Source organism: Phyllostomus discolor, chromosome 7, assembly GCF_004126475.2.
Source record: "Phyllostomus discolor isolate MPI-MPIP mPhyDis1 chromosome 7, mPhyDis1.pri.v3, whole genome shotgun sequence".
Taxonomy (NCBI): Eukaryota; Metazoa; Chordata; class Mammalia; order Chiroptera; family Phyllostomidae; genus Phyllostomus; species Phyllostomus discolor.
Genome location: NC_040909.2, coordinates 51166316 through 51193824, shown reverse-complemented (window position 1 = coordinate 51193824; position 27509 = coordinate 51166316). Strand labels below are relative to the sequence as shown.

The 27509-nt window shown below is 37.3% G+C and overlaps 1 protein-coding gene and 1 long non-coding RNA gene across 2 annotated transcripts in view; one reads left to right on the top strand and one right to left on the bottom strand.

Moving 5' to 3' along the window:
* The window catches only part of LOC114501907 (sarcolemma associated protein), a 156414-nt gene extending 132655 nt beyond the window's left edge, over nucleotides 1–23759 (bottom strand). Inside the window, 2 exon segments of the mRNA XM_036030949.1 lie at nucleotides 22073–23375; nucleotides 23574–23759. Coding sequence (XP_035886842.1) covers nucleotides 22073–22286 — 214 coding nt within the window. The 5' untranslated portion in view covers nucleotides 22287–23375; nucleotides 23574–23759.
* On the top strand, nucleotides 5902–15445 carry LOC118501647. Its single transcript, XR_004904281.1, has 3 exons — nucleotides 5902–5915; nucleotides 8284–8287; nucleotides 14667–15445. It is a non-coding gene; the product is annotated as an uncharacterized LOC118501647 (long non-coding RNA).
* Nucleotides 23760–27509: the final 3750 nt, after the last annotated feature.

Below are 27509 nucleotides of genomic sequence, written 5' to 3'. Positions count from 1 at the left end.
AATTATTCCACTGCTTCTTCCTCTATGAGTATTAATTATACTTCCCTGCCCAATTGCAACATGCTTAGCCAAATGACTTGTTTTGGCCAATGAAATGTGGGTGGAAGTGACTTTTGTCACTTCTGAGTAGAAGCTTTAACTGTATTTCCTTGGGTGTGCATAGCACTTTTTCTTCTACCACCAGAACATGTCCCAGATAGAAACTGCTCCTTCAGACTGACTTCTAGGAAGGAGAACAACTGTGAATGGTACCGCCAACTACCTAAGCACATAACCTGAGCAAGAAATAAATCTTTGTTGTTACAAAACACTGAGGTCTTAGGGTTGTTTATTACCACAGTATAACTAGCATAAACTGATAGATTGAATTAGAAGCTCCTCCTCTATAATATCATAACACCCAGGCACATGCCACTACAAAAATATTATAGTATACAGATACTCCTCGACTTACAACAGGGTTACATCACAACAAACCTATTATAAACTAAAAACAGTGTAAATCAAAATGCATTTAATCCAATGGAGCTAAGCTTAGCCTACCTTAAATGTGCTCAGAACACTTACATTAGCCTACAGTTGGGCAAAATCATTTAACACAATGAACACACTGTAGGTACTGTTTGTTTACCCTTATGCCTAAATGGGCCCTACAGTTGCTGCTGCTGCCCCTTATCACAAGACCATATTATACTGTATTATTGTTAGGCCTGGAAAAGATCAAAATTCAAAATTTGAAGTACAATTTCTTCTGAATGCATATCACTTTTACACCATAATAACGTTGAAAAATTCTAAGTCAAACCATTGTAAGTCAAGGACCTTCTATACACCAAAAAGTGTTCCTGCCATCCCTATCTCATATCAATCCAACCTCAGCCTCATCTCACTACAGGTAACCACTTAATAATTCCTTATGTATCTTCCCATATTTCTTTATGCATAAATGACAAATACAGTTTCTTATTTTCACAAAAGGTAGATTGTTATATATACTGTGCTGTTCCTTGTTTGTTGTGTTGTTCTGTTACCTCACAATATACTTCCTCATTCATTTTATAGACTTTCCAATGAAACAGAATCTTGAAGTTAGCCCCTGTATTTATAACTAATCTTATAATCCCCTTTAATCATCCCAACAAAGACATACATAATGCAGGCCCACTTTTAAAAATCTCTGTAATTTAAAACACTTTATCTGATATTTTTATTATAAAGAATTTATTGAAGTGTAGAATACTTGCAAAGAAGTGAACAGATCAAAAGTGTACCAAATGATGAATCAATCTAAGTGAACACACCCTTGTAATTACCATCCAGGTCAAGCTATAAAATATTAATACCATATCATCTATCTGATTTTTTTACATATTTTATTATCTACTAGTATCTAGAAAGTATGTTAGAGAAAATTAATGGTGTTGACTTCCTAAACTTCTATTTGGAATAAAGTTTAAGGAATTGTTTCTCATATTCCATTTCAGATGGTTGATCATTTTATTTTCTTTTAAAATTTTAACTAAATAGTTCATACATAGAAAAAACATAAATATAGGAATAAGAACTCAAGAATAATAAAACAAACATCCATGTGCCTAACTAACACTCAGTTCAGAAGCCCCTTCTCCTTCCTGCTCAGCGCAAGCAGTATGGCTTAATGGTTAAGAGTGCAGACTCTGAAGCCAGACTGCCTGATTAGAAGGTTTACCACCTATTAGCAGTGTAATGTGGGGAGGTTAAGATTTTCTGAACCCTTACTTATAAGTTCCTTTATTTATAATTGAGAATAGTAGTAGTGCCTATTTCACAGCAAGTATTCATTTAATTCTGAGAATTAAATAAGTATATATTTGTTAAGTATAACACTTTCCAGCATATATTATGTAAAATTTAGCTATTTTTGTGTTCACTCTCTGCCTCTATCACAAGGAAATATGTTTACCATTCCATTATTATATATGAAGTAAAACAGGTTTATGAATAAATTTCTAATTTTAAATTTTATATTAACTGGCATACTAGTCTAAGTATTCCTTTACATCTTGCTTTTTTCATTCTACATTTCATCAATTCATCTGACTAATAAATACAGCTGTTGTTAATTCATGATCACTCCTGTACCATATTTAATTGCGTAAATTAACAGAAGTTTTTACATATTTCTGTCAATGGACATCTATCTGGATTATTTCCATTTTTGCAATCATGAAAAATGCAACTATAGACTGCTTGAACATGTCTCCTGATGCAGATATAAAAAAAGTTTTTCTAGAGTATATACCTAGGTGAAGAACTACTGGGTTATTGAGTATACACAGGTTTAGCATTATAACAATGTCAAACTGTTTATCAAAATGTTTATATCATAGCATAACATACTTTTATTATGAGATGTCTTAAGTCAATGATCTAAAGTTTTCAATTTAAGAAAAAATAATAAACTAGAAAACAGAAGAGGAAATTAAATCCAAAGTAAACAGAAAGAATATAATAAAGAACAGAAATCCATGAAAAAAGAGAAAAAATAATACAGAAAAATCTATTAAAAATAACTAATTTTTAAATGACTAAGCAAAATGACAAAGAAAAAAGAGGATATATAGAACAGACTGACCGTTGTCAGAGGTAAGGGTATTTGGGGGCTGGATGAAAGAAGGTGAAGGGATTAAGCAAAAAAGAAACAAGTATATATATAACACACAAGTACAGACAACAGAGTGGTGACAGCCAGAGGGAAATGGGGATGAGGGGTAGGTGGAGGTGGGCAAAGAGGGGAAATGGAGATGGAAACAGACTTTCCTAGGAGCGATGGGCGCATGATACAGTGTGCAGATGTTTTGTTGAGTTGTAGACTTAAAACCTACATGGTTCTGTGAACCAATATCACCCCAATAACTCAATTTAAAAAATGATTACCTTTGTTGAAGTTGAAGACCCTCAGAGCAAATGCTACTGGTCTTCTGTATACTTATAATAAAGTGACAATCACTTAATTAGAGTATTAAACAAACTTGTTACTAAAGTAAACAAAATCCGAAGAAAAATAAGAGAAAAAAGATACATATTACCAATATTGGAAACAGGTGACACCATCTACAGATCCTACAGATAGTAAAGGATAACAGAGTAATGTTATGAATAATTTTATGCCAATAAATCAACTTAAATGAAGTAGGCAAATTTCTTAAAAGATGAAAACTACCTATCTTAACTGAAAAGAAGTAAGGTAGTATGAAAAGCCCTATATCTATCAAAGAAATTGAACTTAACGTTTAAAACGTTCTACACACACACACACACAAAAACCCAAAAACAAAATAAAATAGAAACACATCCAGATGGCTTCATTGGTGAATTTTAACAAGCATTTAAGACTAATCTTTCATGAACAAAGATGGAAAAATCTTTACTGTGATGTAAGCAAATCAAACCCAGAAATTTAATATAAAAGAATAATACAGTACAATCAAGTGGAGTTTTTCCCAGGAATGCAAAGCTGGTTTAACATTCCAAAATCAATCAACGTAACTCACCTTTATCAACAACAGAACATAAGAGTTCCTATTGCTCTATAGTGTCACCTACACTTGATATTATCCAACATTGTAAATGAGTATAAATGGTACCTCAAGGTTTAAGTTTGCAGTTCCCTAGTTAAATTAAACATATTTTGTTTGTCTATTGGCCATTATTACTTCTGTTAAGTTCTTGTGTGTGTCTTTCTTTCTTATTTCTACCTATTATTTCTGATTTCTTTTCTTATTATTAAGAAAAAATTCGTATCTTGTATGTCTTATTTGTGTGTCTTCTCCTCTTTAGGGGGAGAGAGGGAAACATCAATTTGTTGTTCTACTTATTTATGCATTCATTGGTTGTTTCCTGTACATGCCCTGACCGGGTTCAAACCCACAATCTTGGCATATTGGGACAATACCCTAACCAACTGAGCTACCTGGCCAGGGCCTAATTTGTATTTATTTTGACCATTTTTAAGTTCCAAATTTATCAATCTTTTACTTCAATTTATACTTTTTGTGAATTCTTACTATTCTTACTATATACTTACTATTCTTTCACGAAGAACATAAACATATTCTACATTCTTTTCTTTTTTTTTTTTTTGCAGCACAGGGGACAGTATACATTCTTTTCTAAGAAGCTTTTTTAAAAAAGACAAATTTCTTAAATTAGTACTTCTATAATTTCTTTGGAAAACGTTATTATGAAAAATATATTTGCCAATGATACCTCAGAGAAGGGTTTGAATCTCCAAATTATATAAAGAACTCACATAACTCCACTCCAGGAAGACAACAACCCAATTAAAAAATGGGCAAAGGACCTGAACAGACACTTCTCCAAGGAGGACATACAGAAGGACAAGAGACATATGAAATGATGCTCAGCATCACTAGCCATCAGAGAGATGCAAATTAAAACCACAATGAGATAGCACTTCACACCTGTCAGAATGGCCATCATAAACAAAGCAACAAATAAGTGGTGGCAAGGATGTGGAGAAAGGGAACCCTAGTACATTGCTGGTGGGAATGCAAACTGGTACAAACACTGTGAAAAGCAGTATGGAATTCCCTCAAAAAATTAAAATAGAAACAGCCTTTGACCTGGCAATTCCACTGCTGGGATTTATACCCTAAGAATCCTGAAACACCAATTCAAAAGAAACTATGCACCCCAATATTCATAGCAGCACAATTTACAATAGCCAAGTGCTGGAAACAGCCTAAGTGCCATCAGTAAATGAGTGGATCAAAAAACTGTGATACATTTACACAATGGAATACTATGCAGCAGAAAGAAAGAAGGAACTCCTACCCTTCACAACAGCATGGATGGAACTGGATAGCATTATGCTAAGTGAAATAAGCCAGGTGGTGAAAGACAAATGCCATATAAGATCTCACCTGTAAGTACAACCTAATCAACAAAACAAACAAGCAAGCAAATTGAATCAGAGACCTAGAAATAAAGAACAAACTGACAGTGACTAGAGGGGATAGGGGAGGAGGATAATGGATGAAAGAAGGGGAAGGATCAACTCAAGGAACTTGTATAAAGTACCCATGGACAAGGACAACGGTGAGGGAGAGGACTGACTGTGGGAGAGGGAGGTAGGCAGGGCAGGGGAGATTAGTGGGGGGGGTGGGAAATGGGGACAACTGTAATTGAACAATCAAAAAAACAAAGAAAGTTACTATGTTGGCAATAAAGTTTTACCTACTAAATATTGGCCACTGTACTTTTATTGTAGGGCTATAAGGCAGCATAAGCAATTACAGTGGCCTTTAAGGAGATTATAAACTAATTAGGGCCATAATAAGTAAAGACCCAGAAAATATATAATGAAAGGTATGTTTGTGATAAACATGATCATATTTCAATATATTAAGAGATAAATCAGTGAGAATTGTGGCAATCAATATCCATGAAGAGAATATTAAACCTCCACTTAATTCTGATTCAGAAAAACAACAAAATCCAGTATTTACCCAAAATATGCCCAAACTTAAAATAATCAACAGATAAAAACCACAAAGTCTGAATTAATGCAAAACTTGCATGTGACAACAAGAAAAAAATGGAACATATAATAAAACAATGTAAACATACACAAACATCATATAAATTTTTATTTTGTGTGTCTACACTGCTTAGGGCATACATAACTAAGAGGTATGCAGTCTAACTCTGCAGACAACCAGAAAACTCAAATTCAAAGCAAAAGAAAGTTGACAGGTTAGGTGAGATGAATAATACTCTCAGAATATTACAAAAGTCCTATGTATGGTGCCAGGTAGGTACTAGAATTGTTGTGGGATCCCTTCATAAATTACATAGTTGTGTAACCACTATGCTGTATACCTGAAACTAATATAAAATATTGAAAGTCAAATGTAATTGAAAAAAATTATTTTAAATATTACATAGTCAAAAAACTGGAGCTATGACATTGATTCTAGAAACCATAAAGAGTACTGTCTTCTAGCAAGTCTTTTTTAAAAGTGACTCTACTTTAAAACTTTTAAGTTCTTTTCTCCAGCCCCAACATTCAGATACCAGCACTCCAAATATTTTGTTTTGGTGAATAATATTTTGGCAGCAGTACTTAAATATCAGAATCAAATACTTTACATATGAAAAACAGAGGGTAACAGTTAATCAGCAGGCCTACAACAAAGCAGTCATTTCAGAAAATAATTTCTATTAAAGTCTGTAATTTACTAGCACAACTAGCATCCATATTGCTATGATGACAAAACAGTAATAATAAAGATTAGTAAAGAAACAATAACAACTTTTAGAAAACAAATACCAAATATTTGAAAGTGCTTTTTAATCACTTTCTCACACATATGCAAATAGTTTGCCTGCTGTTATATCACCTTTCAAAATAGCTGCAGCTAAAACAAAAGACAAAATTTGGATACAACCTCAAATCAGGTCACTGGCAAGGGGCAAGGGAAACCAATTAAATCCAAGTATAATGCCAATAAACTTTACTGATGCTTATCTACAACTCTGCCTCCACACAACTAGCAATTACGAACAAAAACCTCAGCTTAGAGTATCAATTTAAAAATGCAAGACCAGTACAACCACATAAGTCTTATGTTTTAAACATATTTCTACTGAAATTCTAATGTTGGGTCTATCACTAACACCTGCCTCTGACTTGGACTTTCACATGCAATACTTTATTCACCATTGTCCTTGTAACTTTCATCTTTCATTGAAAAATTAAATCTATACTTCTGGCAATACCAGAAATATTATTTAAATGAGTTTATTCCAGAATTGAAAACAACTGACAAAAAATATACCTTAAAATGATGCACACCAGCACAATCTTTTAATATGCTGAAAAAGAAACAATCTTGAAAATAAGAAATCATACTTTGAAACTTTCAAATCTTGCCTACTCACTATACTATGAATCAAATATTCATCATTTCCAATCACTCTATTATTAAGTCAGCATATTAAAACAGATGGGTGTTTCATTATCTACTATAGAAATACCAGTTTAGTTATTAGGGTTATCTCAATGGATTATCGGGAGGCATAGCTTTCCCCAAAGTTGCAAATCCAAGATTCTTACCCACAAGGTTTGTGACACAAGGTTCCTTAAAGATTTATGGCCTATAGTCCTGTCAACCCTCATACAGTCTTACTGATATGAACCTTACTAAGGTTTACCTTTATCATTTAATCTAAAGTATTCGACCAATCCAGTAGTGGGGCTCCTTAACATACAGCTGCCTCCTGACTATCACTCTGGGCTTTATGCCTTTTATGCAGACTTCTCTACACCACTAAGGATACCTATTCCTTTCTACTCTAAATCTTCAAGGCCAATTTAAGTACTCCTTCCCAGACAAACAAGCCTTCCCTATGTTAATCACATAGAGCTCTTAATTCCAGTTAGAAACTTAATTCTTCCCCTAATTGTTTATGGGGGTTAGCTTTCGCTTCCCAATTATACTATAAGCTCTTTATAAAGAATAAAGCAACGTCTTAACACCTTCAGCATGCCCCCACATTGCCTAATATACACTCTTTGACATGCTGCCTGATTGACTGACTAGATCCTCATCATAAAACTTATTTGACTCCTACAATTTCAAATCTTCAAGTAAGGCAAGCCAACTATGCTACTGATTTTTATTGCTTTTAACAGGGAAACTATAGAAACCTGGTAGTACTGGATAATGGATATTGATTATAAGACTATTTGAACTGTTTTTACTTACAACACTCTGACACCATATGTGAGGTGTCTTTTCTGTTTAACACCACATCAACTCTCTGATACAAGCTGGGTGTGATTTGATTTGATATGATTCAATTCAATTTGATTCTGATATTACCTGGAGTTATGTCAGTCCCACAAGTTAAGTGCTCAGTCCCATAAGATTGTCCTCACTGCAGATGCCAGTCAAAAAGTCCCAGGCTGTCACTGATACTTCCAAGAACCAGCTATAAACTCAGGTTTGATAATTCACTAAAATGACTCTCAGATCCAGGAAAGTGCATTAGTTACTATTACTGGTTTGTTACAAAGAATAAAATTTAGAACAGCCAAATGGAAGAAATGCCAGGACAAAGTATGAGGGAAGAGGCTTGGAGTTTCCATACCCTCTCTGGGTGAGTCACCCTCCCAGCACCTCAATGTGTTCACCAAACCCAAACTTCCCTGAGTCTCAATGTTCAAGAGTTTTACAGAGCTTAATTTTCAACCTGCCACCACCCCTCTTCCTGGAGTTTGGTAAAAGGGAATAAAAGTTCCATCCCTCCAATCGCTAGGTCTTTCTGGTGATCAGCTCCATCCTGAAGCTATCTAGGGGTACCCAGCCACCAGTCATCTTATTAGCATACAAAAACATTCTTATCACTCCAGAGGACTCCATGAGTTTTAGGAGCTATGTGCCAGGAACCTGGGACAAAGACCAAATATTTCTTTTTTATTATATCATGCTATTTCTTTAACACATTTCTAAAAGTTTCAAGGTACTAAAGAATTAATTCCCTTACTTTAGATAACCCCAAAGAGAGATGTTGAAAGAAGAAAACTTTTTTAGCAATGGAAAAAAGATATGTGGAAAATAAGTACAACAGATTTTACTATATGAAGCACACCAACTAAAAATAAAGAAAAATTATAATAGCCACAAGTTATTGAGTACCTATTCTGTGCCAGGAATTCTGGAACTGCTATAAGTGAATTATCATTAAATCGCTACAACAATCCTATGAGTATGAATCCCACTGTTAGCCTCCCTTTACAGATGAGGAAAACTGAGGCACAGAGACTCCCCAAGGTCACATATCTGGCAGAAGTGGAGCCAGGATTCAACTCAGGTAGTCAAACTCCAGAGCTTTTAAGCTTTTAGCCACACTGGGTCCCCTAGGCCTCTGTCAGCAGTGTTCAACTACCCCCAAAGTTTTGACAGCAGCTCTATTTTCTCCTTCCCAATTTTGTTAACAGCTGGGTTTGCATTTCCCAGAATACATCATCTTCTTTCAGGCTTTTGTGCCTTAAGCACATACTGTTCCCTGGGCTGGAAAGCCCTGTTTTGTTTTTTTTTTTACCCAGTTAGCAAAGCCCTACTCACTCTTCAAACAGTTGCTTAAAAACAACTTTCTCTGTAAAGCCCTCTTCATTCCTTCCACATTTTCTGCCCCCAATCCTAGGGGAAGGAATACATCGCTCCCTTAGCTCTTTGGAAACTATGATTCACAGATAGTTCTACTGGTGGACTTATTTGTATTACAATTATATTTTTCAATACTATGTGCCTACTGGACACTATGCCACACTTTCAAGTATGATACTCAGATACTTGTTAAAGACTAGGAACGCATAATGGTCCCAGTTTAAGTTCAAGTATAATTTAAATGAACGCTTTCTGCTAGTCAATACATCATCACTCACTCTAACAATATTTTATCGCACTTTATGTGCCTGCATACACAAAGATTCACCAGTGAGTGAAATTAATATCTTAAGCTTCCCAGGCTCAGACTGAGACTTTTAAACTGTTTATTTCCATCCATTTCTCGACTCTCACATTAAGACTCTGGCACTATAATTTCTCAATAACACCCAAATAGTACCTATTAATGAATATTTCAAAATTGGAAACACAATCTTCTTTTACTAAATTGGTTAAAACAAAAGTCTAGCCAAGAGTAAGACAACCCACAATAGGAAAACAGTGACAAAAATTAAGTTAAAGGTACTTCAAAAGCTGCTGTTAATCCTATTCACATTTGAACAGTCACTTTACACTCTTCCACCTCCTACACCCTAATCTGCTGTCACTAAGCTATTACTCCATCTAACATTTTTTACAAAGAGCTTTTTTGAGATATAACTCACATACCATACAATTCACCAATTTAAAATGTATAATTCAGAATTGTGCAAATATCACCATAATTTTATAACTTTTCATCATCCCCAAAAGAAACCCATACCCCACACCCTTTTAGCAGTCACTCCTTATATTAGTCAGGATTCTCCAAACAGGAAGGAAGGAAGGAAGGAAGGAAGGAAGGAAGGACGGAAGGAAGGAAGGAAGGAAGAAGGAAGGGAGGGAGGGAGGGAAGGAAAGAATTGGCTGATGTGCTGTAGGGGCTGCCATATCTGAAATCTGCAAGGCAAGTTAGCAGGCTAGAGAAGAGAGAGTCACTGTTGTAGGCTTGAGTTATGATAGCTCTCTGAAGACAGAATTCTTCTTCAGGGGAACTTTAGTCTTTTCTCTAAGGCATTCAACTAATTGGATGAGGCCCACCACACTCCTAGAGGGTAATCTGCTTTAATCAAAGTCTACTGATTTAAATGTTAAATCACATTTTAAAAAATACTTTCACAGCAATATCTCGACTGGTATTTGGACAAAAACTGAATACCATAGCCTAGCCAAGTTGACATATAAAATTAACTATCACTCCCTGTTACTCCCAGTCCCTGGTAACCAGTAACCACTAACCTACTTTCTGACTTTACTGATTTGCCTATCCCACACATTTTATATAAACAAAATCATACCATATATGTCTTTATATGTCTGGCTTCTTTAACTTAACATAGTACTTTCAAAGTTCATCCATGTTGTAGCGTGTATCAGTACTTCATTCCTTTTTATTGCCAAATAATATTTGGCAATATACTATACCATATTTTATTCACCCATTCATCAGTTGATGAACATTTGGGCCATACCTTTTGTTTTTTTTACTATTATGAATAAAGCTGCTATGAACACTCATACAAGTTTTTATATGGACACTATTTTGATTTCTCCTGGGCTTATTATACCTAGGAGTAGAATCATTGGGTTACATGGTAATTCTGTAACATTCCTTTTTACTACACAAACTTTTTGAAAAATTCAAAACTACAAAGTTTGTATATTCTAAAAAGCATAACTACCATACCTATACTTGTAACATACAACATGATCTAATTTCCTATCCCTGAAGTTTGAAATGGAACGAATTTGTAGCTAGTATCTAATAATATAGTTAGTATTTCTGTAGCTAAGTAGTTTAAAAAAACAAATATAGTCACTTTTTCTACATTAGATTTACTTATGGGGATATATATTCGATTTAAAACACAAACTCCATATGTACCAAACTTAAAAATTATCCAATGAAAGAAAAAAGTACATTTTTCAGTATATTATAGTATCTGAACAGTGATACTCCAATATACAGGGTGGAGCAAAAGAAGGTTTACAGTTGAGAGTACACAAAACAGAGTTTATTTTTATATTATTATTTACTAATTATTATATTATTTTCCACACAAACTGTAAACCTACTTTTGCCCCACCCTATATTACATGTAAAAAGTTGTTTTTATTCAACCTGTAATATGTTAAGTGATGAGTAAGTACTGTTTGAGGAACTAATCTTCAACACTCTAAAGTGTTACTACCAAAATATCTCAGCCTTAACAGACAAGGTTTTTATTCCAATGCATTTTTTTCTTGCTCTACTGTTAACTAACAGATTGGTGATAAGATTAACGACTAAGAGAACTGAGGGAGCAAGCAATAGAGAGGTCAGGGGTGTGCATTCTGGAAATAGATGGTTTGACTCCTGACCACTATCTATGTCATCTACAAACTGAAGATAGTAATACCACCCACCTTAAAAGTTTGCTGTGAAACTTAGTTGAGATAAAGCACATAACTCTTAGCACAATATCCAGTGCTCATAAATGATAGCTATTAATGTCACAACAGTCTGGGTGCTGGTCAGAACTTAGAGCATATTAACACATTTCAGAATAGCTTACCTCAACTCACTTGAAACTGCAAGCTAAAAAGCACATTTTAAATTATGATCTGATTACTTATTTAAACAAAATAAGGACAAAAAAACAATGTTTCTTTACCTCCATACCCAAGTGGGTAAATGCACAGAAAAAGTTCTGAAAGTCACATAAAATAATAACAACTGTTAATTCTGGAGGAGGGGAAGAGGATGGGAGGCACCTATGTGAAGGAAGACTATAATACACTCATTATACTTCCCTATTGCTTGAATTTTTATGAGAATGCATTCCAGTTACTTGTATAAGTAAAAAATGAGAAAAGAAGTAACAGCTTAAAACTCCACATTGAAATTCATTTCTGCTTGGCTCAACTGGAACAAGTCAGTACTTATTATTGTAGATAAAACTATAAGCCTGAAATTATTGATAAAACCTTAATATAAGCCCTGGCTGGCATAGCTCAGTGGATTGAACACGGGCTGTGAACCAAAGTGTTGCAGGTTCGATTCCCAGTCTGGGCACATGCCTGGGTTGCAGGCCACGGCCCCCAGCAACCGCACATTGATGTTTCTCTCTCTCTCTTTCTCCCTCCCTTCCCTTTCTAGAAATAAATTTTTTTAAAAAAACCTTAATATAAATAAATTAAAAAAAACACAAAGTTTCCACCCTGACTAGTGTGGTTCAGTGGGTTGGGTGTCATCCCTCAAACCCAGGGGTTGTCATTTTGGGTTCCAGCTGGTATATGTCTGGTTTGCTGGCCAGGTCCCTGGTTGGGTTTGTGCAAAGGGCAACTGATCACTGTTTCTCTTACACACTGATTTTTCTTTCTCTCCCTTCCCCTGTCTTAAAAGTGAATAGGTAAGGGGGAGTGGTGGAGGGAAAATGGAGACAACTGCACTTAAAACAACAATAAAAAATGCGAAAAAAAAATTTTTAAAGAAAAGAAAAAGGTGAATAGGTAAAATCTTTAAATATGTGTGTGTGTGTGTGTGTGTGTGTGTGTGTGTATAACAAAGTTTCTTATGTCTTTAAAATCTAACCAAAACTGTATATATAACAAAGGATACAGTACTAATCACCAAAAGCTTCCATGGGTTCAAATACCTATAAACTTTACTTATTAATCTGTCAGCTATTCTCTTTAAAGGATAAAAAATTCTCTGGCAAACAAATTTTTCCAAGGCTGTTTCATTCATTTGCATGAATACCCAAATCCAAATCAGTTGCCTGAATGCAAGCCTAAGAAAAAATATATTTATTGCTAGGAGTAGTAGAGATATGTTTAGTTAACTCAATGCTAGTTAACTCAGAGAAATAATTAACTTAGATTCTCTCAATCTTGGAAAGTCTGTCACATGACAAGCATTTTAGTTATGCATCCAAAAAATAATAGCTTAGATTATCTTTCAAGAGAGCCAAAGATATATATATACTAAAATAAAGAACAGAACTGACAGAGTTCAGAGGGGAGAGAGGGAAATTTCAGGGGAATTTCAGGGGAAAAGGGGAAGGGTTTACAGGAACAAGTATAAGACACATGGATAAAAACTAGGGGCGGGTGGAAAATGGGAGGGAGGAGGAGAGGGTTGGGTGGGTGGTTGAGATGGGAGTAAAAGATAGAAAATTGTACTGCAACAACAATTTAAATAAAATTTAAAAAAGATATATATATTATCTCTTTATATATTATATATATTTAAATAACAATTTAAATAAAATTTTAAAAAGAAAAATATATAAAAATATATTAAAAAATCTCTCTCTCTTTATATATATATATCTAAATATATATATATATATTTTAATCTCACCCAAGGATATGTTTATTGATTTTAGAGAGAGCAGGGAGGGGGATAGAGAGAGAGGGAGGGAGGGGAGGAGACAGAAAAAACATTGATCAGTTGCCTCCAACATGTGTCCTGAATCAAACGCACGACCTAGGTATGCGCCCTGATCAAAAGCAGAACCCGCAACATTTGGTACATGGGATGACACTCCAAACAACTGAGCAATCTAGTGAAGGCAAGACAGATTTTCATTACAGTGATTGTTCAATACATATTGATATAGTTCAGAATAAATGTCTAGTAGCTGGCTTTTATTTTCAGAAAATCTATATTCTGGTCCAACTCCATAGTTCCTAATAGGTGACCTTGTACAAATAACCTTTAAACATAACTCTCTTTAGATAAAAGGGAGCCATTCTGTAGCTGTTCTACCTACCTTAGAGTGTTACACAAATCAAGTGAAATAAGAAAGCATTCTATTATAAAATCCTTAAAATAAAGTATTATTTTGCATGAAAACACAGACATATGTAATAGCGCAAAATTATCATTACCAACCACAGATGATCTGATCCTGAAACACTTAGCAAAGTATCTTGCACACTGCAAGTTTCCAATAAATAATGATTTATACAAAAACTACTTATTGGTAATTGAGTCCATGATCACAGATTAAGAACTCGAATAACCTACTGCCCTTTCACCCTTATCGGGGTTCAAAGAAATACAAATTGCTCCACTTTTCCCATTTCACTCGTTCAAACATTTATGTAGTGCCCATTCCCTTGTTCTCAAGAGCTCACATCTGGCAGGGCAACGGTACATATTTGCATCATAGTTATTTTGTTTTCTGTGTCTCATAATAAAATAATATACAAAGTTCTATGGGATATAGAGGAAGGAGCAACTAATTCTTCAGGTAGTGGGAGTCAGGGTCTCAAGGTATGAAGAGGAAAGGTCATTTTGGAAGACAAGACAAAGCTGCAGAAAAGGCACTTGCTCTAGGAACAGTCAACACTGTTATATAGCTACTGCACAGAGTTTGGGGCAAAAGAAAAAAAGAGTAAGAGATGGAGTTCATATTATTGTGCTAAAAATTAATGGGCAACTACCAAGATTTTTTCAAACATTTTATTTTTCAATTAAAGTTGACATATAATATTATATTAGTTCCAGGGATACACTCCAGTGATTAGACATTACATAACTTTCTAAATGTACATCCTATATTTCTTGTACCCATCTGATACCATACATAGTTATTAGAATATTATTGACTATATTCCCTATACTGTAATTTATATCCCCATGACTATTCTGGAACTATCAACTTGTACTTAATCCCTTCACCTTCTTCACCAGCCCCTCAACAAACCTCCCATCTGCAATCATCAAAATGTTCTGTGTATCTATGACTGTTTCTGCTGCATCTTCATTTATTTTTTACAATCAACTGTTGATAGGCATGTATTATTGCCATTTATTATTCATATTTTTATCTCTTTTTTCCTTCTTCTTAAGGGGTCTTAAAGAAGACCCTATAACATTTTGGGTAATCAAGTAATACTGGTTTGGTGGTAAAAAAATTCTTTAGTTTTTCCTTGCCTAAAAAGCTCTTTCTGTGTCCTTTGATTCTAAATGATAGCTTTGTTGGGTAATCATGGTTGTCAGGTCCTTCCTTTTCATAACTTTGAATAATTCTTTGCCAATCCCTTTGGGCCTGCTAAGCTTCTGTTGAGAAATCAACGGGCAGTCTTATGGGAGCGCCCTTGTAGGTAACTGTTTTAACCAACTGCTTTTCTCTTGCTACTTTTATGATTCTTTGTCTTTAATCTTTGCGTTATAATTATGATGTGGGTTCATCTTGCTTGGTTCTCTGTGCTCCTTGGGCTTGTATGTCTATTTCCTTTGCCAAATTAGGAAAGTTTTCTTTCATTATGTTTTCGAATAATTTTTCAATTTCTTGCTCTTCCTCTTCTACTTCTGGCACTCCTATGATTTGGATGTTGGTAAGTTTGGAGATATCCCAGAGGCTCCTTATTCTATTCTCATTCTTTTGAATTATTTTTCCTTCTTGTTGTTCTGATTGAATGCTTTTTTTCTTCCTTATGTTCCAAATCGTTGATTTGAATCTCAGTTTCATCCCCTCCACTGTGGTTCTCTGTGGACTTTTCTTTATTTCACTTAATGCAACCTTCATTTTTGCCTGGATCTTTTTTATGACATTGAAATACCCAATGAGTTCCTGCACCATCCTGATAACCATTGTTTGAAGCCTTCATCTGATAGGTTGCTTATCTCCATTTCTTTTAGCTCTTTTCCTGGAGCTTTGATCTGTTCTTTCATCTGAGCCATACTTCTTTGTCTCCTCAATTTAGTGGCCTCCCTGTGTTTGTTTCTGTATATTAAGTAGAGGTGCTTTGACTCCCTATGTTAGTAGCATGGCCTATTCAAGGTGAATGTGGCTTCTTTAAATCCTTGGTTGTCAGACTTCCATATGCTTCGATTTTCTGGTGAATTTGAGTGATTTTCTTTTGTAGTTCAGTTGTAATTTTTGCTATAGTTGTGCTCACAGGTGAAGTGTGTTTACCTATGCCTCCATCTTGCCCGCAAGTCTCTAAATCTGGCAACAGTGGATTCAAGGAAATGCAGATGGCTGTCCCAAAAAGTAGGAAGAGCACAATAATGGACAATCCAAGCAGAAATCCAAAGGCTGCCTCTAGGAAGCCTATATAGAGCCTAAGCGAGGTTTTCTTTACCTCTAAGGTCCATGGGCTCTCAAGCTATCTTCCAACTGAACATTTTCACTAATTTGTAACTGAAATTTAGCATTTTCCTCTATTTCCTTGCATCCAGCACTCATCCATGTGTGAAAATCCTAACCTAAGCAGAGGCAATCTTTTAAGAAATGACATTAGCACTTGAAGAGGGGGTCCATGTCCATCTTTCCCAAAACCTGCCTGCAGCCAGCTAGGTGGTACAGGCAGTGGTCCCTTGCATGTACCCCATTTAATTATTTTTCATTTTTATTATGAATTTGGCCTATATCCTTACAAAATGACACACCTAAACTTCTACAAAGCCTCAGAATAGCAGAGTGGTTAAAAGCTTGGGTTCTAGGCCCTAGAATCAAGAGTCTGAATACCTCAGTTCAAATCCCAGCTCTACCATTATTAGCTATGTGAACTTGGGCAAGTTAACCTAACCTAAATTTCCTGTGCCTTACTTTCCTCATAGGTTAGTATGGGAAAAATAAACACCTACCTTGAACACCTATTTAAGGATTAAATGAACATGTAAAGCAGTTAGAACGGGCATGGTATGAAGTACACCACAAATGTTAGTTAAGTTGTTACTCACTTTCCTTGCTCCAGGTCTCTACATATTGTTGTATCACTCTTAATTGGTTTTGGTATGTCAGTATTCTGCACAGAACTCTCCCTGGCTTTCCATAGCCTATGGGTCCATGTCCTTAGTTTGGTAATCAATATACTCCACAATTTGGCACCATACTATCTACTCAACTTTAGTTACCCAACATCTGCTTTACACAAAATAAAAGGAAACATATATAAGGCAGAGACCCTCTCCTGCAGGGTCTGACAACTAACTACAAAAATAAGGCACAAACATAAAACCATCTCACAGAATGGATGTTCACTATAGCTGCTCTCCAAAAGAACTCTACAATCCAACAAAATTTGTTTCCACAGTGTTTGTTTGGAAGATGTCAAACTCATTAAAATTGTCGGCTTTTGCCTATTTTATTCCACTCTCATCCCCTCAATTTACACAAAAACAACCCAAAAAGCACTTTATGCACCTCTTATTTTAAAGTCCAATTCAAATAACTATCATTCTCTTGCCATTTAAACTTACATAATATTATCTTATCTCAATTAACTGTTCTCAAGGTATATAGTCATCCTTCCTAATATATAATCTCCTAAAAAAAAGAAATAACAATTTCTTACAAGTTCTTTCCATTTACTTCCCCCTCGCCATGCCCTCCACTAAAACAGATCATGCTGGAACAGGTGCTCAAAAGTATGTGTTGAATTTAAGTAAAAAAGTGAAACTGGAAGTAAACAACAACTACTATTATTACTACAATAAGACTAAAAATAGACTTCATAACTGTGTCAACCACTGGACTACCACCTACTCAGAAAGCCTCAAATCAGGGGTGGCCTTCCAAATCATAAAGAGGTTGTCCACTCATTATCCTTTCTTTATAACCAGCATATGGATAGATTTGCTTTTCAGTGGTACATTGAATCAATAGAAGGATTAATAACCATTCTATCATCTACTCTCTAACTTGAAAAACTTAACCTCCACAAAGGATGATACATATGGCCAGCATCCAAGCAGGGCAATAACATCCAACTACTACGTCCCTAGTAGTTAGGGATCCAACTACTACATCCCTAAGTAGATAATTTAGGAAAGCTTATTAAAGTCCACTTCATGGCAAACCAGTCACCCTTGCTCTGGCTGGGTAGCTCAGTTGGCTGGAGCATCATCCCAATATGCCAAGGTTGCCAGTTCAATCCCTGGTTAGGGCATTTACAAAGGAAGATCAAAAACCAAGAATTATCTTCTGGAGGGCAGGCCTCCGGCAGTACAGGCTTCCCCCTGCTAGGTGAGTGTTATAGGAATCTATCTGTTTCAGTGTACCAGCTGGCGTTGTTCTAAGAGGCTACATTTGGCTTCAGTGAATTTTTTTTGAAGACTCTTTCAAACATGTTTACCCACTTCATGATAGGTGATTTATAAGCACACCAGTGTACACCTTGCTGAGTGTTCAGCAGTTTCTGACCAAAAATGGCATGACCCTTAAACCCTGCCCTCCCTATTAAGTTGATCTCGCCCCAACAACCATTTTTTTTTCCCAGACTGAAAAAGTCTTCAAAGGGAAACATTTTGCAAATGTGGAAAAGGTGAACAAATAATGGCAGAAGCACTAAAAGGCATCAAAATTAACAAGTTCAAAAACTGTTTTGAGCAGTGGAAAAAATCCCTCGATAGGTATATTGCATCAAATGGGGAATACTTGAAAGGTGACTGAAGTTTAAACATGTAAGAATAAATGTACAATTTTTATAAGTAAATTCCTGGATCTTTTGGGATCCCCCATCCTGCAAGAATCAACCAAGGAATGCATAAATAAGTGGAATAACAAATCAATGTTTTTTTCTCCCTCCCCCTGACTCACTCACTCTCAAAAAAAAAGTCGCTCTACTACAACATGCAGATTTTAAGTACCATAACACATTCCATGAACTTAGCATTAAAAAGTGTCACCTGGCCCTGACCAATGTGACTCAGTTGGTTGGGTGCTATTCCACAAGGCAAAAGGCACATGCCTAGGTTGCAGGTTCAGTCCCCAGTTGGGGCACGAGTGAGAGAAACCAATCAGTGTTTCTCTTACACATTGATGTTTCTCTCCCTTTCTCCCTCCCTTCCCTGCTTCTCTAAAAAGAAATAAAATATATATATTTTTAAAGTGTCACCTACATTTCCATGTGCCTACGTGTGGAAAATTTTCTATAATGAACAATCCTTAAATAATCTGAAAGTTTCAAATGTTTATTATTTCTTCCACATTTTAATGGGCCTCCCATAATGGCCAATGCAGAACACAACAATCACAATGAAAATCAACCGAAGGGCATATTACCCCAACTTGCCACCTTCCAGGTAAAGTGCAAATCTGGACGAAGCTTTCAACTTTATATGTTCTAATTTAAAAAATTACTTCTATATATGCCATCACATGAAAAAATATTTCTCATATCTTTCTAAGACTCCACAGCAATACAACAAATTGCAAAAACTTCCTAGATGGTTCCTTTTCCCCTAACCTCAAACACCCTTCTCCTCCCTAAGTACTGAACCCTTAATAAGGCCCAAGAAAGGGTGCTAAGTGATTTACATGATTATCTCAATCCTCAAAACAAAAGTAAGTACCATTATTATCCCAAGAGAAAAACTGAGGCTTACAGATGTTTGGGGAAAAAAAGTTGCCTGAGGAGATGCTTACAGAAGGAGAGGGGGATTCTTGAGTTGTACAAAAGAATTTGCTGGGAATGGCCCAGGGACTTTTGTTATGAGACAATTATAGCAGAAATCCTTGAACTGGTAATTTCACAGAGAAAACAATAAATAATATTTGGTCAAACTGTGAGTTTTCTTTGGAACTGTGTACCTCACAGTATCTGGCACATAACATATGCTCAATAAAAACCAGTCTATTTGATTTTAAATTTTAAATAGTTAGTTGCTAAACTAATTTGATCATATGGCAAAATCTGACAGGTTATTTGTTTTAACTAGATTAGGTGGTTTAATAGCCAATAATTATATCTACACCTAAAGTACTGAGTGTCCTCACATTCTGAGTATTTGACTAATAAAGTGGAAATAAGAAGGAAAATGGCAGAACAAAGTTGCAAACATTTTCAAGATGTTTTTCTAATAACAAATTCCACTTAAAATTTTAACATGCCATCACAATTTATACAATAAACATTCACTATTGATCTGGTCTTGGTCATCTTAAAATAACTTATTTTGCAGGTTTTAGTATAACCATGAAAAGCAATGTCCACGTAAGCACTGTTTGGCAAATAAGCAAAAAAAAAAAATCTGAATCTCCTTTGAGTACTGAATCAAAGTAAAAAATGTGCATTTCCACAGTGTGTACTTTAAGCAAACTTGTAATCTGATTAAACTGTATAGTAACTGTTGCCCAGGAATATAAACAGACAAAAATGTAAAAATGGTTAAGGCACTATAGCAGATAAATGATGTTTGAATCTGACTGATAGAAAGATGAGTTCTATGAATATTCATTTTAAATTATTATGGGTAATCCATGAAATCTTTCAGGCAACCAAACTTTAGTTTCCAGGAAGGGCAAAAAAGTGTTTGTTCACAGGTAAATGCATGTGGTGTTATATAGAAAAATATACTTTTCTACTTTTTTGTAACACTTTTTAAAAAAACTTTATTTATTTTTAGAGACGGGGAAAGGAGGGAGAGAAACATCAATGTGTGGTTGCCTCTCATGTGCCCCCTACTGTGGACCTGGCCTGCAACCTAGGCATGTGCCCTAGACTGGGAATTGAACTAGCAACACTTTGGTTCACATGCTGGCACTCAATCCACTGAGCCACACCAGCCAGGGCGAAAAACATACTTTTCATTTCTCATCCTACACACAGAATAGGATAAGGTATTATGCAAGCACACAGCACTTGGGCAATCTTTTCCTCCTTTCTTTGAAAATGATTTATATAATAATTCTTTAATTCATTAGCAACAGAGTATTACTTTCTTCCTTTTGAGGCTCAGGATTCTTTTTTCTTTCAAAGCACTACTCTTGATGATTTAAATCCTCCTGTTAAAAAAGAATCATTTAACTCAAAGAGGGAGCAAAAGTCAGGAGGTGAAATCTGAGATATTCTTATTAGTCTTACATAACTTGCTCTAAATTGGAATTGATTCCATAGCTCAACTAAAACCCGAGGTTTAAGCACAAAGATGAGCTTTTTAGCATATTCTTCACACACATAAAGTTTTAAAAATTGAAAGGTCTTTATTTTTTCCTTGTATTCTTAAAAATATAAGCACCCACATGTAGAGTAAATCAGAGTGCCAACATAAAAATGGTAGCACTTAAAATAAGGAGCACTAAATTCCTCCTTTTGTAGCTAGGTAATGCAATACTTGATAGAATTGAATATAATTTCAGAAAATAAATTAATTTCCTAACACTGAGTTTTAAATAGCACCTCTGTAAGTCTGCATGAAGTATTTTAATAAGTGCTGCAGGCAACATCAAAAAGTGATTTCCAAAAACAATAGGTATATGTTCACTCAACTTGCAAACAAAACTCTGAAAATGTAGTCAGTTATTCATGCCTAATTAAATTGGCTTTGATAACTGGAAATCACTCCTTCATAGGTATATTATATACATATCAAATCTTTCAACTTTACACCAACGATGGCCTTTACTAGACAGGCCCTGATTTAAACTCAACTAAAAGCTACGTGTTAACTACATCTCACCAGACACTTGAGACCCAGTGTAATAATGGCCACAGATTCCCCGCATTGCTTTGGGAACTGCGGCTTGCTTAATCAAACTCTGAACTACAAATTCACCTTTCTAAAAAGACTGAGAGCAAGAAGCCAAGCTTCACTAGTTTTCCTAAACGAATTAGGGTTTGGGATTTCACTGGGAATGACCACATTATCAAGATGCCATCGCCCTTCCGAGACATTTAATTACAATACCGTCTCTGTTTTCCATTCAACCACCTCAATTAAATTTCCACTGGAACCAGACACACAAAAAGTTGATTCCGTGGCCTTGCTGGAAGTCTGCTCTAGGTGCAAACCCTGGGATCCCGCATACCCTATCGCAAGAAGAGCAAAGGGAAACAAAAAGTAATGGTTGTTAAACAATGTAGTCACTTTACCTTGCCCGTCTTGTGATCAAACCAGACGAGAGCATGGTTCCTTGACAGCACTTTGCAATCAAAGGTAGCATTATTCTGCGCAGGTCGACAGCGGGCCACGGAGCGGCCGATCTTAATGGGCTCGTCCAGGTAGACATGACGCTCCTGAAACGGGTGCGAGTTCGGGCGGCAAGTGAAGATGGCCAAGGCTGACGGCATCGAGGACAGACTGGGGTGTCTCTCCTACCAAGGGACAAAGAGGGGTTCCACCGGATCCGGATTGCCCGTCACAAGCCTATACCCCTGTCCCCCCCAAAATTTTATATTAAAACAAACTGCGCATTGTCTAAGCATAACCAGTGAACATCAACAACTCTTCACTTGAGTGGGAAGACAAGCCAGTACAACCCCCATCACCTTCTTTAAAACCCAGCAGGGCCCTGATCACAAAAAGTCTCCAACTGGCAGCTTTCAGTCCATCTTCTACCCTGGGAAGAAAAGGCTCAAACATCGGACAGCTTCAGCCAAGAAAACTCCTGGAAGACAGTTTGGGAACTGGAGGTATCCAAGCAGATGAGTCACACACCAATTCTTGTGTTTTGTTTGGGATCGCGGCCGCTTTTCCCCCTTCGGTGGCGGAAATGTTGCAGCACTGCAGCATGAAGGAAGGGTCAGTTCTATGCGGCCGTGAAGGTCCCTTCGGAGCGAAGGGCGGTGTAGCCGGCAGCCACCACCCGTCCTCTAGGGTCTCAGAAGCGGAAGGGTCAAAACGGTCCGAAGGGGTCTAGACCGCCAGCGGGACAGTCTGCATTGCCCCAGAAGCGCGGAGGCCGCCAGGAGCTGGCAGGGGAAATTCGGCTGGCACAAGCCGAGGCGGCGGTGGCTGGGGTCTTTGGCACCGGGTGCAGGGACCCGCGGGGGCGCGGGGAGCGGCCGTGTAGGGATTCCCGGGCACCTGGCGGGCGTGCCCGCGACCAGGGCGGGGATTCGGCTCAGCAGGCCGGTGCTGAACGAGCTAGGCGCGACCCAGGGGAGACTCGGGGGTCTCCGCCCGCAAGAAGTTGATCCCTGGGCTCTTGGCTACTGGTCAGCACACCGGCCGCCTCTTCTCAGGGTCGCCCCAGCGAGGGTCGCATCTCAGGGACAGCAGCCCCAGCTCCAGGCGGACGAAGAGGTGGGGGAGGGAGGCTGGCCCGAAGGTTCGGGGAGAGGCCTGGAGGCCCCGGGCTGAGCCCGCCCCAGCCTCCACCACTCTCGGCGGGTGGGACACGCTCAAGCAGTGCCAGGCGAGGCAGGAAACTTTCCGACCTGGTAAAGAAACACCAAAACAAACGGCCGTCAAGCGCCGGTGCCCGCCTCAGCTCTCGACCCCCTCAACCCGCCCCCTCCAGCTCTCACTATTGGCCGCAAACTCGGCTGGCCTCTCCGCGGACCGGTTGCGGGGATTTGAAGTCCGGACGCCAGGACAGGACAGGTCCAGTTTCCCTTGCCGCCGCCTCAGCTTACCTTGCCAGCGCCCGCCGCCATAGTGACTCTGACTGAAACCTACCGGGTGCACAGGCACGGGAACGCGCACCCTTCAAGGGTCCTCTTAACCCCTCTCCCGCGCCGTAGTGCGAGGACGTCACGTGATCGACGCCGTGGAAACCATGATGGTCAGGGGCAGAAAAGAGGGCAAGCTAATTTTTAACTCCGGACGCCATCTTAGTTAAGGGCCGGAAGCTTCAAACGATGGAGCAAAACTCTATGACCATTTTGGTTAAGGGCAAGAAAACGTTTGACCCACTGAAGGTTTATGAAACGTGTCAACTTCCTACTTTACCATCTTGGTAGGAAGGCGCCAACTTGCACTAAATTTTACTCACTATAATCCTCGTTGAAAAAACCAACAAGCAAAGAGAACACACCCGTCCAAAGGAGATGTTATTAATTTTATCTGTGGGTGGTAGTTTTCCCACAGCTGCCTTAGGATTAAGAAACCAATTTCCCACAAGTCCTAGAATTTGTGCATGAGAGAGTCCATTCTCCCCTGCTGAAGTCTTCCCATTGTGTATCATGTGCTGAGAAAAAACTCTTTTCGTAGTCCCTGTATTCCATTTTGTTGACCTATCTTCTCAATAGACTTATCATTTTACCCCAGGGTTCCAACGCTGATTTTACTCCAGCAGGAGTGTGACTTAAGCAAGTTTAAAATCATGCGCCTACCCTGGCTGATGTGACTCAGTGGATTGGGTGCTGACCTGCAACTGAGGGAGTCACCAATTCCATCGCCAATCAGGGCACATGCCTGGGTTGCAGGCCAGATCCCCAGTTGGCAGTGTGCAATAGTCAACCACACATTGATGTTTCTCTCCTTTTCTTTCTCCTTCCCTTCCCCTCTCTCTAAAAATAAATAAAACCTTTTAAAAAATTAAATTAAAAAATAAAATAAAGTGCTATTCCTTCCAGAGAGAGGTCTGAAAAGTTTCCAATATGAAAAATTTCCAATATGAAATTTCCCTAACTCATTATATTAAGGTAGGTGAGATGAGACATCATATGATCTCAAGAAGAAAAAAAACTGCAAAGTCTTGAAGAAAATTTCCAGAAAAGATGATGGAAAAAAAGTCTTACATAGAATCAATGGTGGCTTCATCAAACTCTTGTGACAACAGACTCTACCACTGTCACCTTGGGCAAGTTTCCAAACCTTTTCAAGCCTGGTTTTCTAATCTATAACATGAAGATAATTTATAACTCACCTGTTATTATGAGAATTCAAGGTAATTATCCACGTTACTCAATAAAGAGTAGCTAGTCTTCATTCCAGTATTAATATATAGGGCTTTGGCCCTGTCCTAAACTTTGTGCTGGGCCCTGGGGACATATAAGGTGAACAAAACCCCAAATCCTTCCCTCTGAGAGCACACCTGTGTATTGTGGGATAAGGATGAAGGTATAGGGGATGGCAAATTCAGATAGAGATTACTTTGATGTAATCAGGGCTAAAAGATGGAGGTAAGCATGTGATGCTGAAGAAATCAAGGAGCAGCCTTCTAAGGGAGGTAACGAAACTGAAGGAAGGCAGGAAAACCACAATAAATATGATATTTACTGAATATTCATTATCATAAATTTTCAGAAAGAAGGAATAGCAAGAAAAAGAACAAAGCTATTTAAAACAATAAACCAATGTGCTTGACTCCTACTAGTGACTCAGTAAATATTTCATACATGAATGAAAATTACATACTGTTCCTCATTACTACAGGATGAAGAGGAAGTGGCATAAAGTCTGGAGAGAAGAATGCGTGCTAGGTTATAAAGAACTTGCCTACTTTTCTAAGACTCTTCACTAATTCAGCAAATATGTATTAAACTATTACTGTGTTCAACATACTTTATTCTAGAGAAAAATAAGGATATGTTGAAAAGTTTAAAATAAGAGGCTGAAAAGTTTTATTTCAAGTAACTTTATGCTTATGTGGAATAAAGTAATGTAGATCCATCTATACATTTCTAATGAGTTCTATGCATCAATTTAAAAGCCATTTATGCATTCTTTCATGTATTCATTCTATAAATATTTAATTGAATGTCTACTGTGCCACAGATACATTGAAAGGCACTGGAACTACAACAATGAAAAAAAAAAGACTCCCTTGAGTTTCTCACAATTTAGGTGATGACACAATACGATCCTCGCCATAATGAGTATATCAAAAGTAATGGAACTTATGGCCTACATGGCAGCATAAGTAAACAGGGTACTCATATTATCCCATGACCATGTCAAAATTACAACTAAACTACAGAACAACCATCATTCAGAACTGCCTGAAGTATAGCTGAATAGAAGTCCTACACCTAGGGATTTAAAGAAGCTGCATGGAGACTGATAGGACGGGCAGAGACAGAATGAGCTGGTACCACACTCATGTGTGGTGGATAAAAATCAAGAGGGACATCTCAGCTGTGGAGGTCCCTCTGAAGAACAAGGGGGTCCCAGCCACACCAGGCTCCCAAGTGCAGAGTTCCAGTGCCGGGAAGAGAAGTCTCCATAACTTCTAGTTGTGAAAACCAGTGGGGATTGAGGCTGTGGGTCAAAAGGCTACTGGAGTTGCACACAGTTTCCCTTAAAGGGCCTGCAAAGGGATTTACTCTGACTTGCTCCCTCTGAGCTCCAGCACTGGGGCAGCAGCTTAAAAGGCACCAGGGACATATAGAAAGGAACTGAATGGCACCAGGGCAAGTGCTAGAAAGGCAGCTTTTTCCCAAACAAAAGTTCTGGCAGAGGCTATTGATTTTTTCATGAGCCCTCCCTGCACAGAGTCTCTATCAACTTGACTATCACTGTTTCCCCACTTTGGTGATTCCCTGAGACCCTGTTTCACCACACTTGCAGGGCCATTCAAGCTGTACAAATGATTTTTCATTACAAATGGCCTATCTTGTCTCGTACTCAAGAAGGAGGAGGAGGAAGAGAAGGAAGAAGAAAAAGAAGAAGAAGAAGAAGAAAAAGAAGAAGAAGAAGAAGAAGAAGAAGAAGAAGAAGAAGAAGAAGAAGAAGAAGAAGAAGAAGGAGAAATAACAACAATAAAATGGCAATGCATACATATGTATCAAAAAAGAAATCTAAAAACCAAAATAAACAAAGAAGCAGAACAGAAACAGACTAATAGATACAGAGAACATTTTGACAGTTGCCTGAGGGAGGGTTGTTGGGGGATGGGTGTAAAAGGTGACGGTATTAAGAACAAATTGGTTGTTACAGAATAATCATGGGGACGTAAAGTACAGTGTAGGGAATATACTCAATAATATTCTAATAACTATATTTGGTGACAGGTGCATACTAGATTTATCAGGATATCACTTAGTAAATTATTTAATGTTTAATCACCCAGGTACACACCTGAAACTAATATAATATTGTATGTCAACTGTTTGAAAAATAAAAAAAAATATTTAAAAAAGAGTAATGGAAGTATGGTAGAACAGGTTAAACTGAGATTTGAAAAGTTACTAGAAGTAGGCCACTACTCTGGTAGCAGTGGGATAACAAAATTTTAAGCAAAGAAAACCCAGAAACTTGAGACAATAGGACTTTAGGGGAATTACAAGTATTCTGTGTTACTGGACCATGAGGTGTGGGGGTCAACTAGAAAGGCATAAAGGCATGGTTTTAATTGCTGAAGGACTTGGAGGCAACCCAAAGATTTTAGGACATTCCCATCTTTTTCCTAGAAGGTCAAAGTAGAGTAGTAAAAATCAAAGTTTCAGAATCAAATATTGCATCACCATTTACCGGCACTGTAAATGGTAAATTATTTAGCTTTTCTGAGTTTCATATCCTCATTTGAAAAGAGTAGATAATAGCTCACAGAGCCTTATGAGAGTAAGATAAAATAACACAAGACAAAGTGATCACCATGATGCCTGGAAAATAGTAGGTATTCAGAG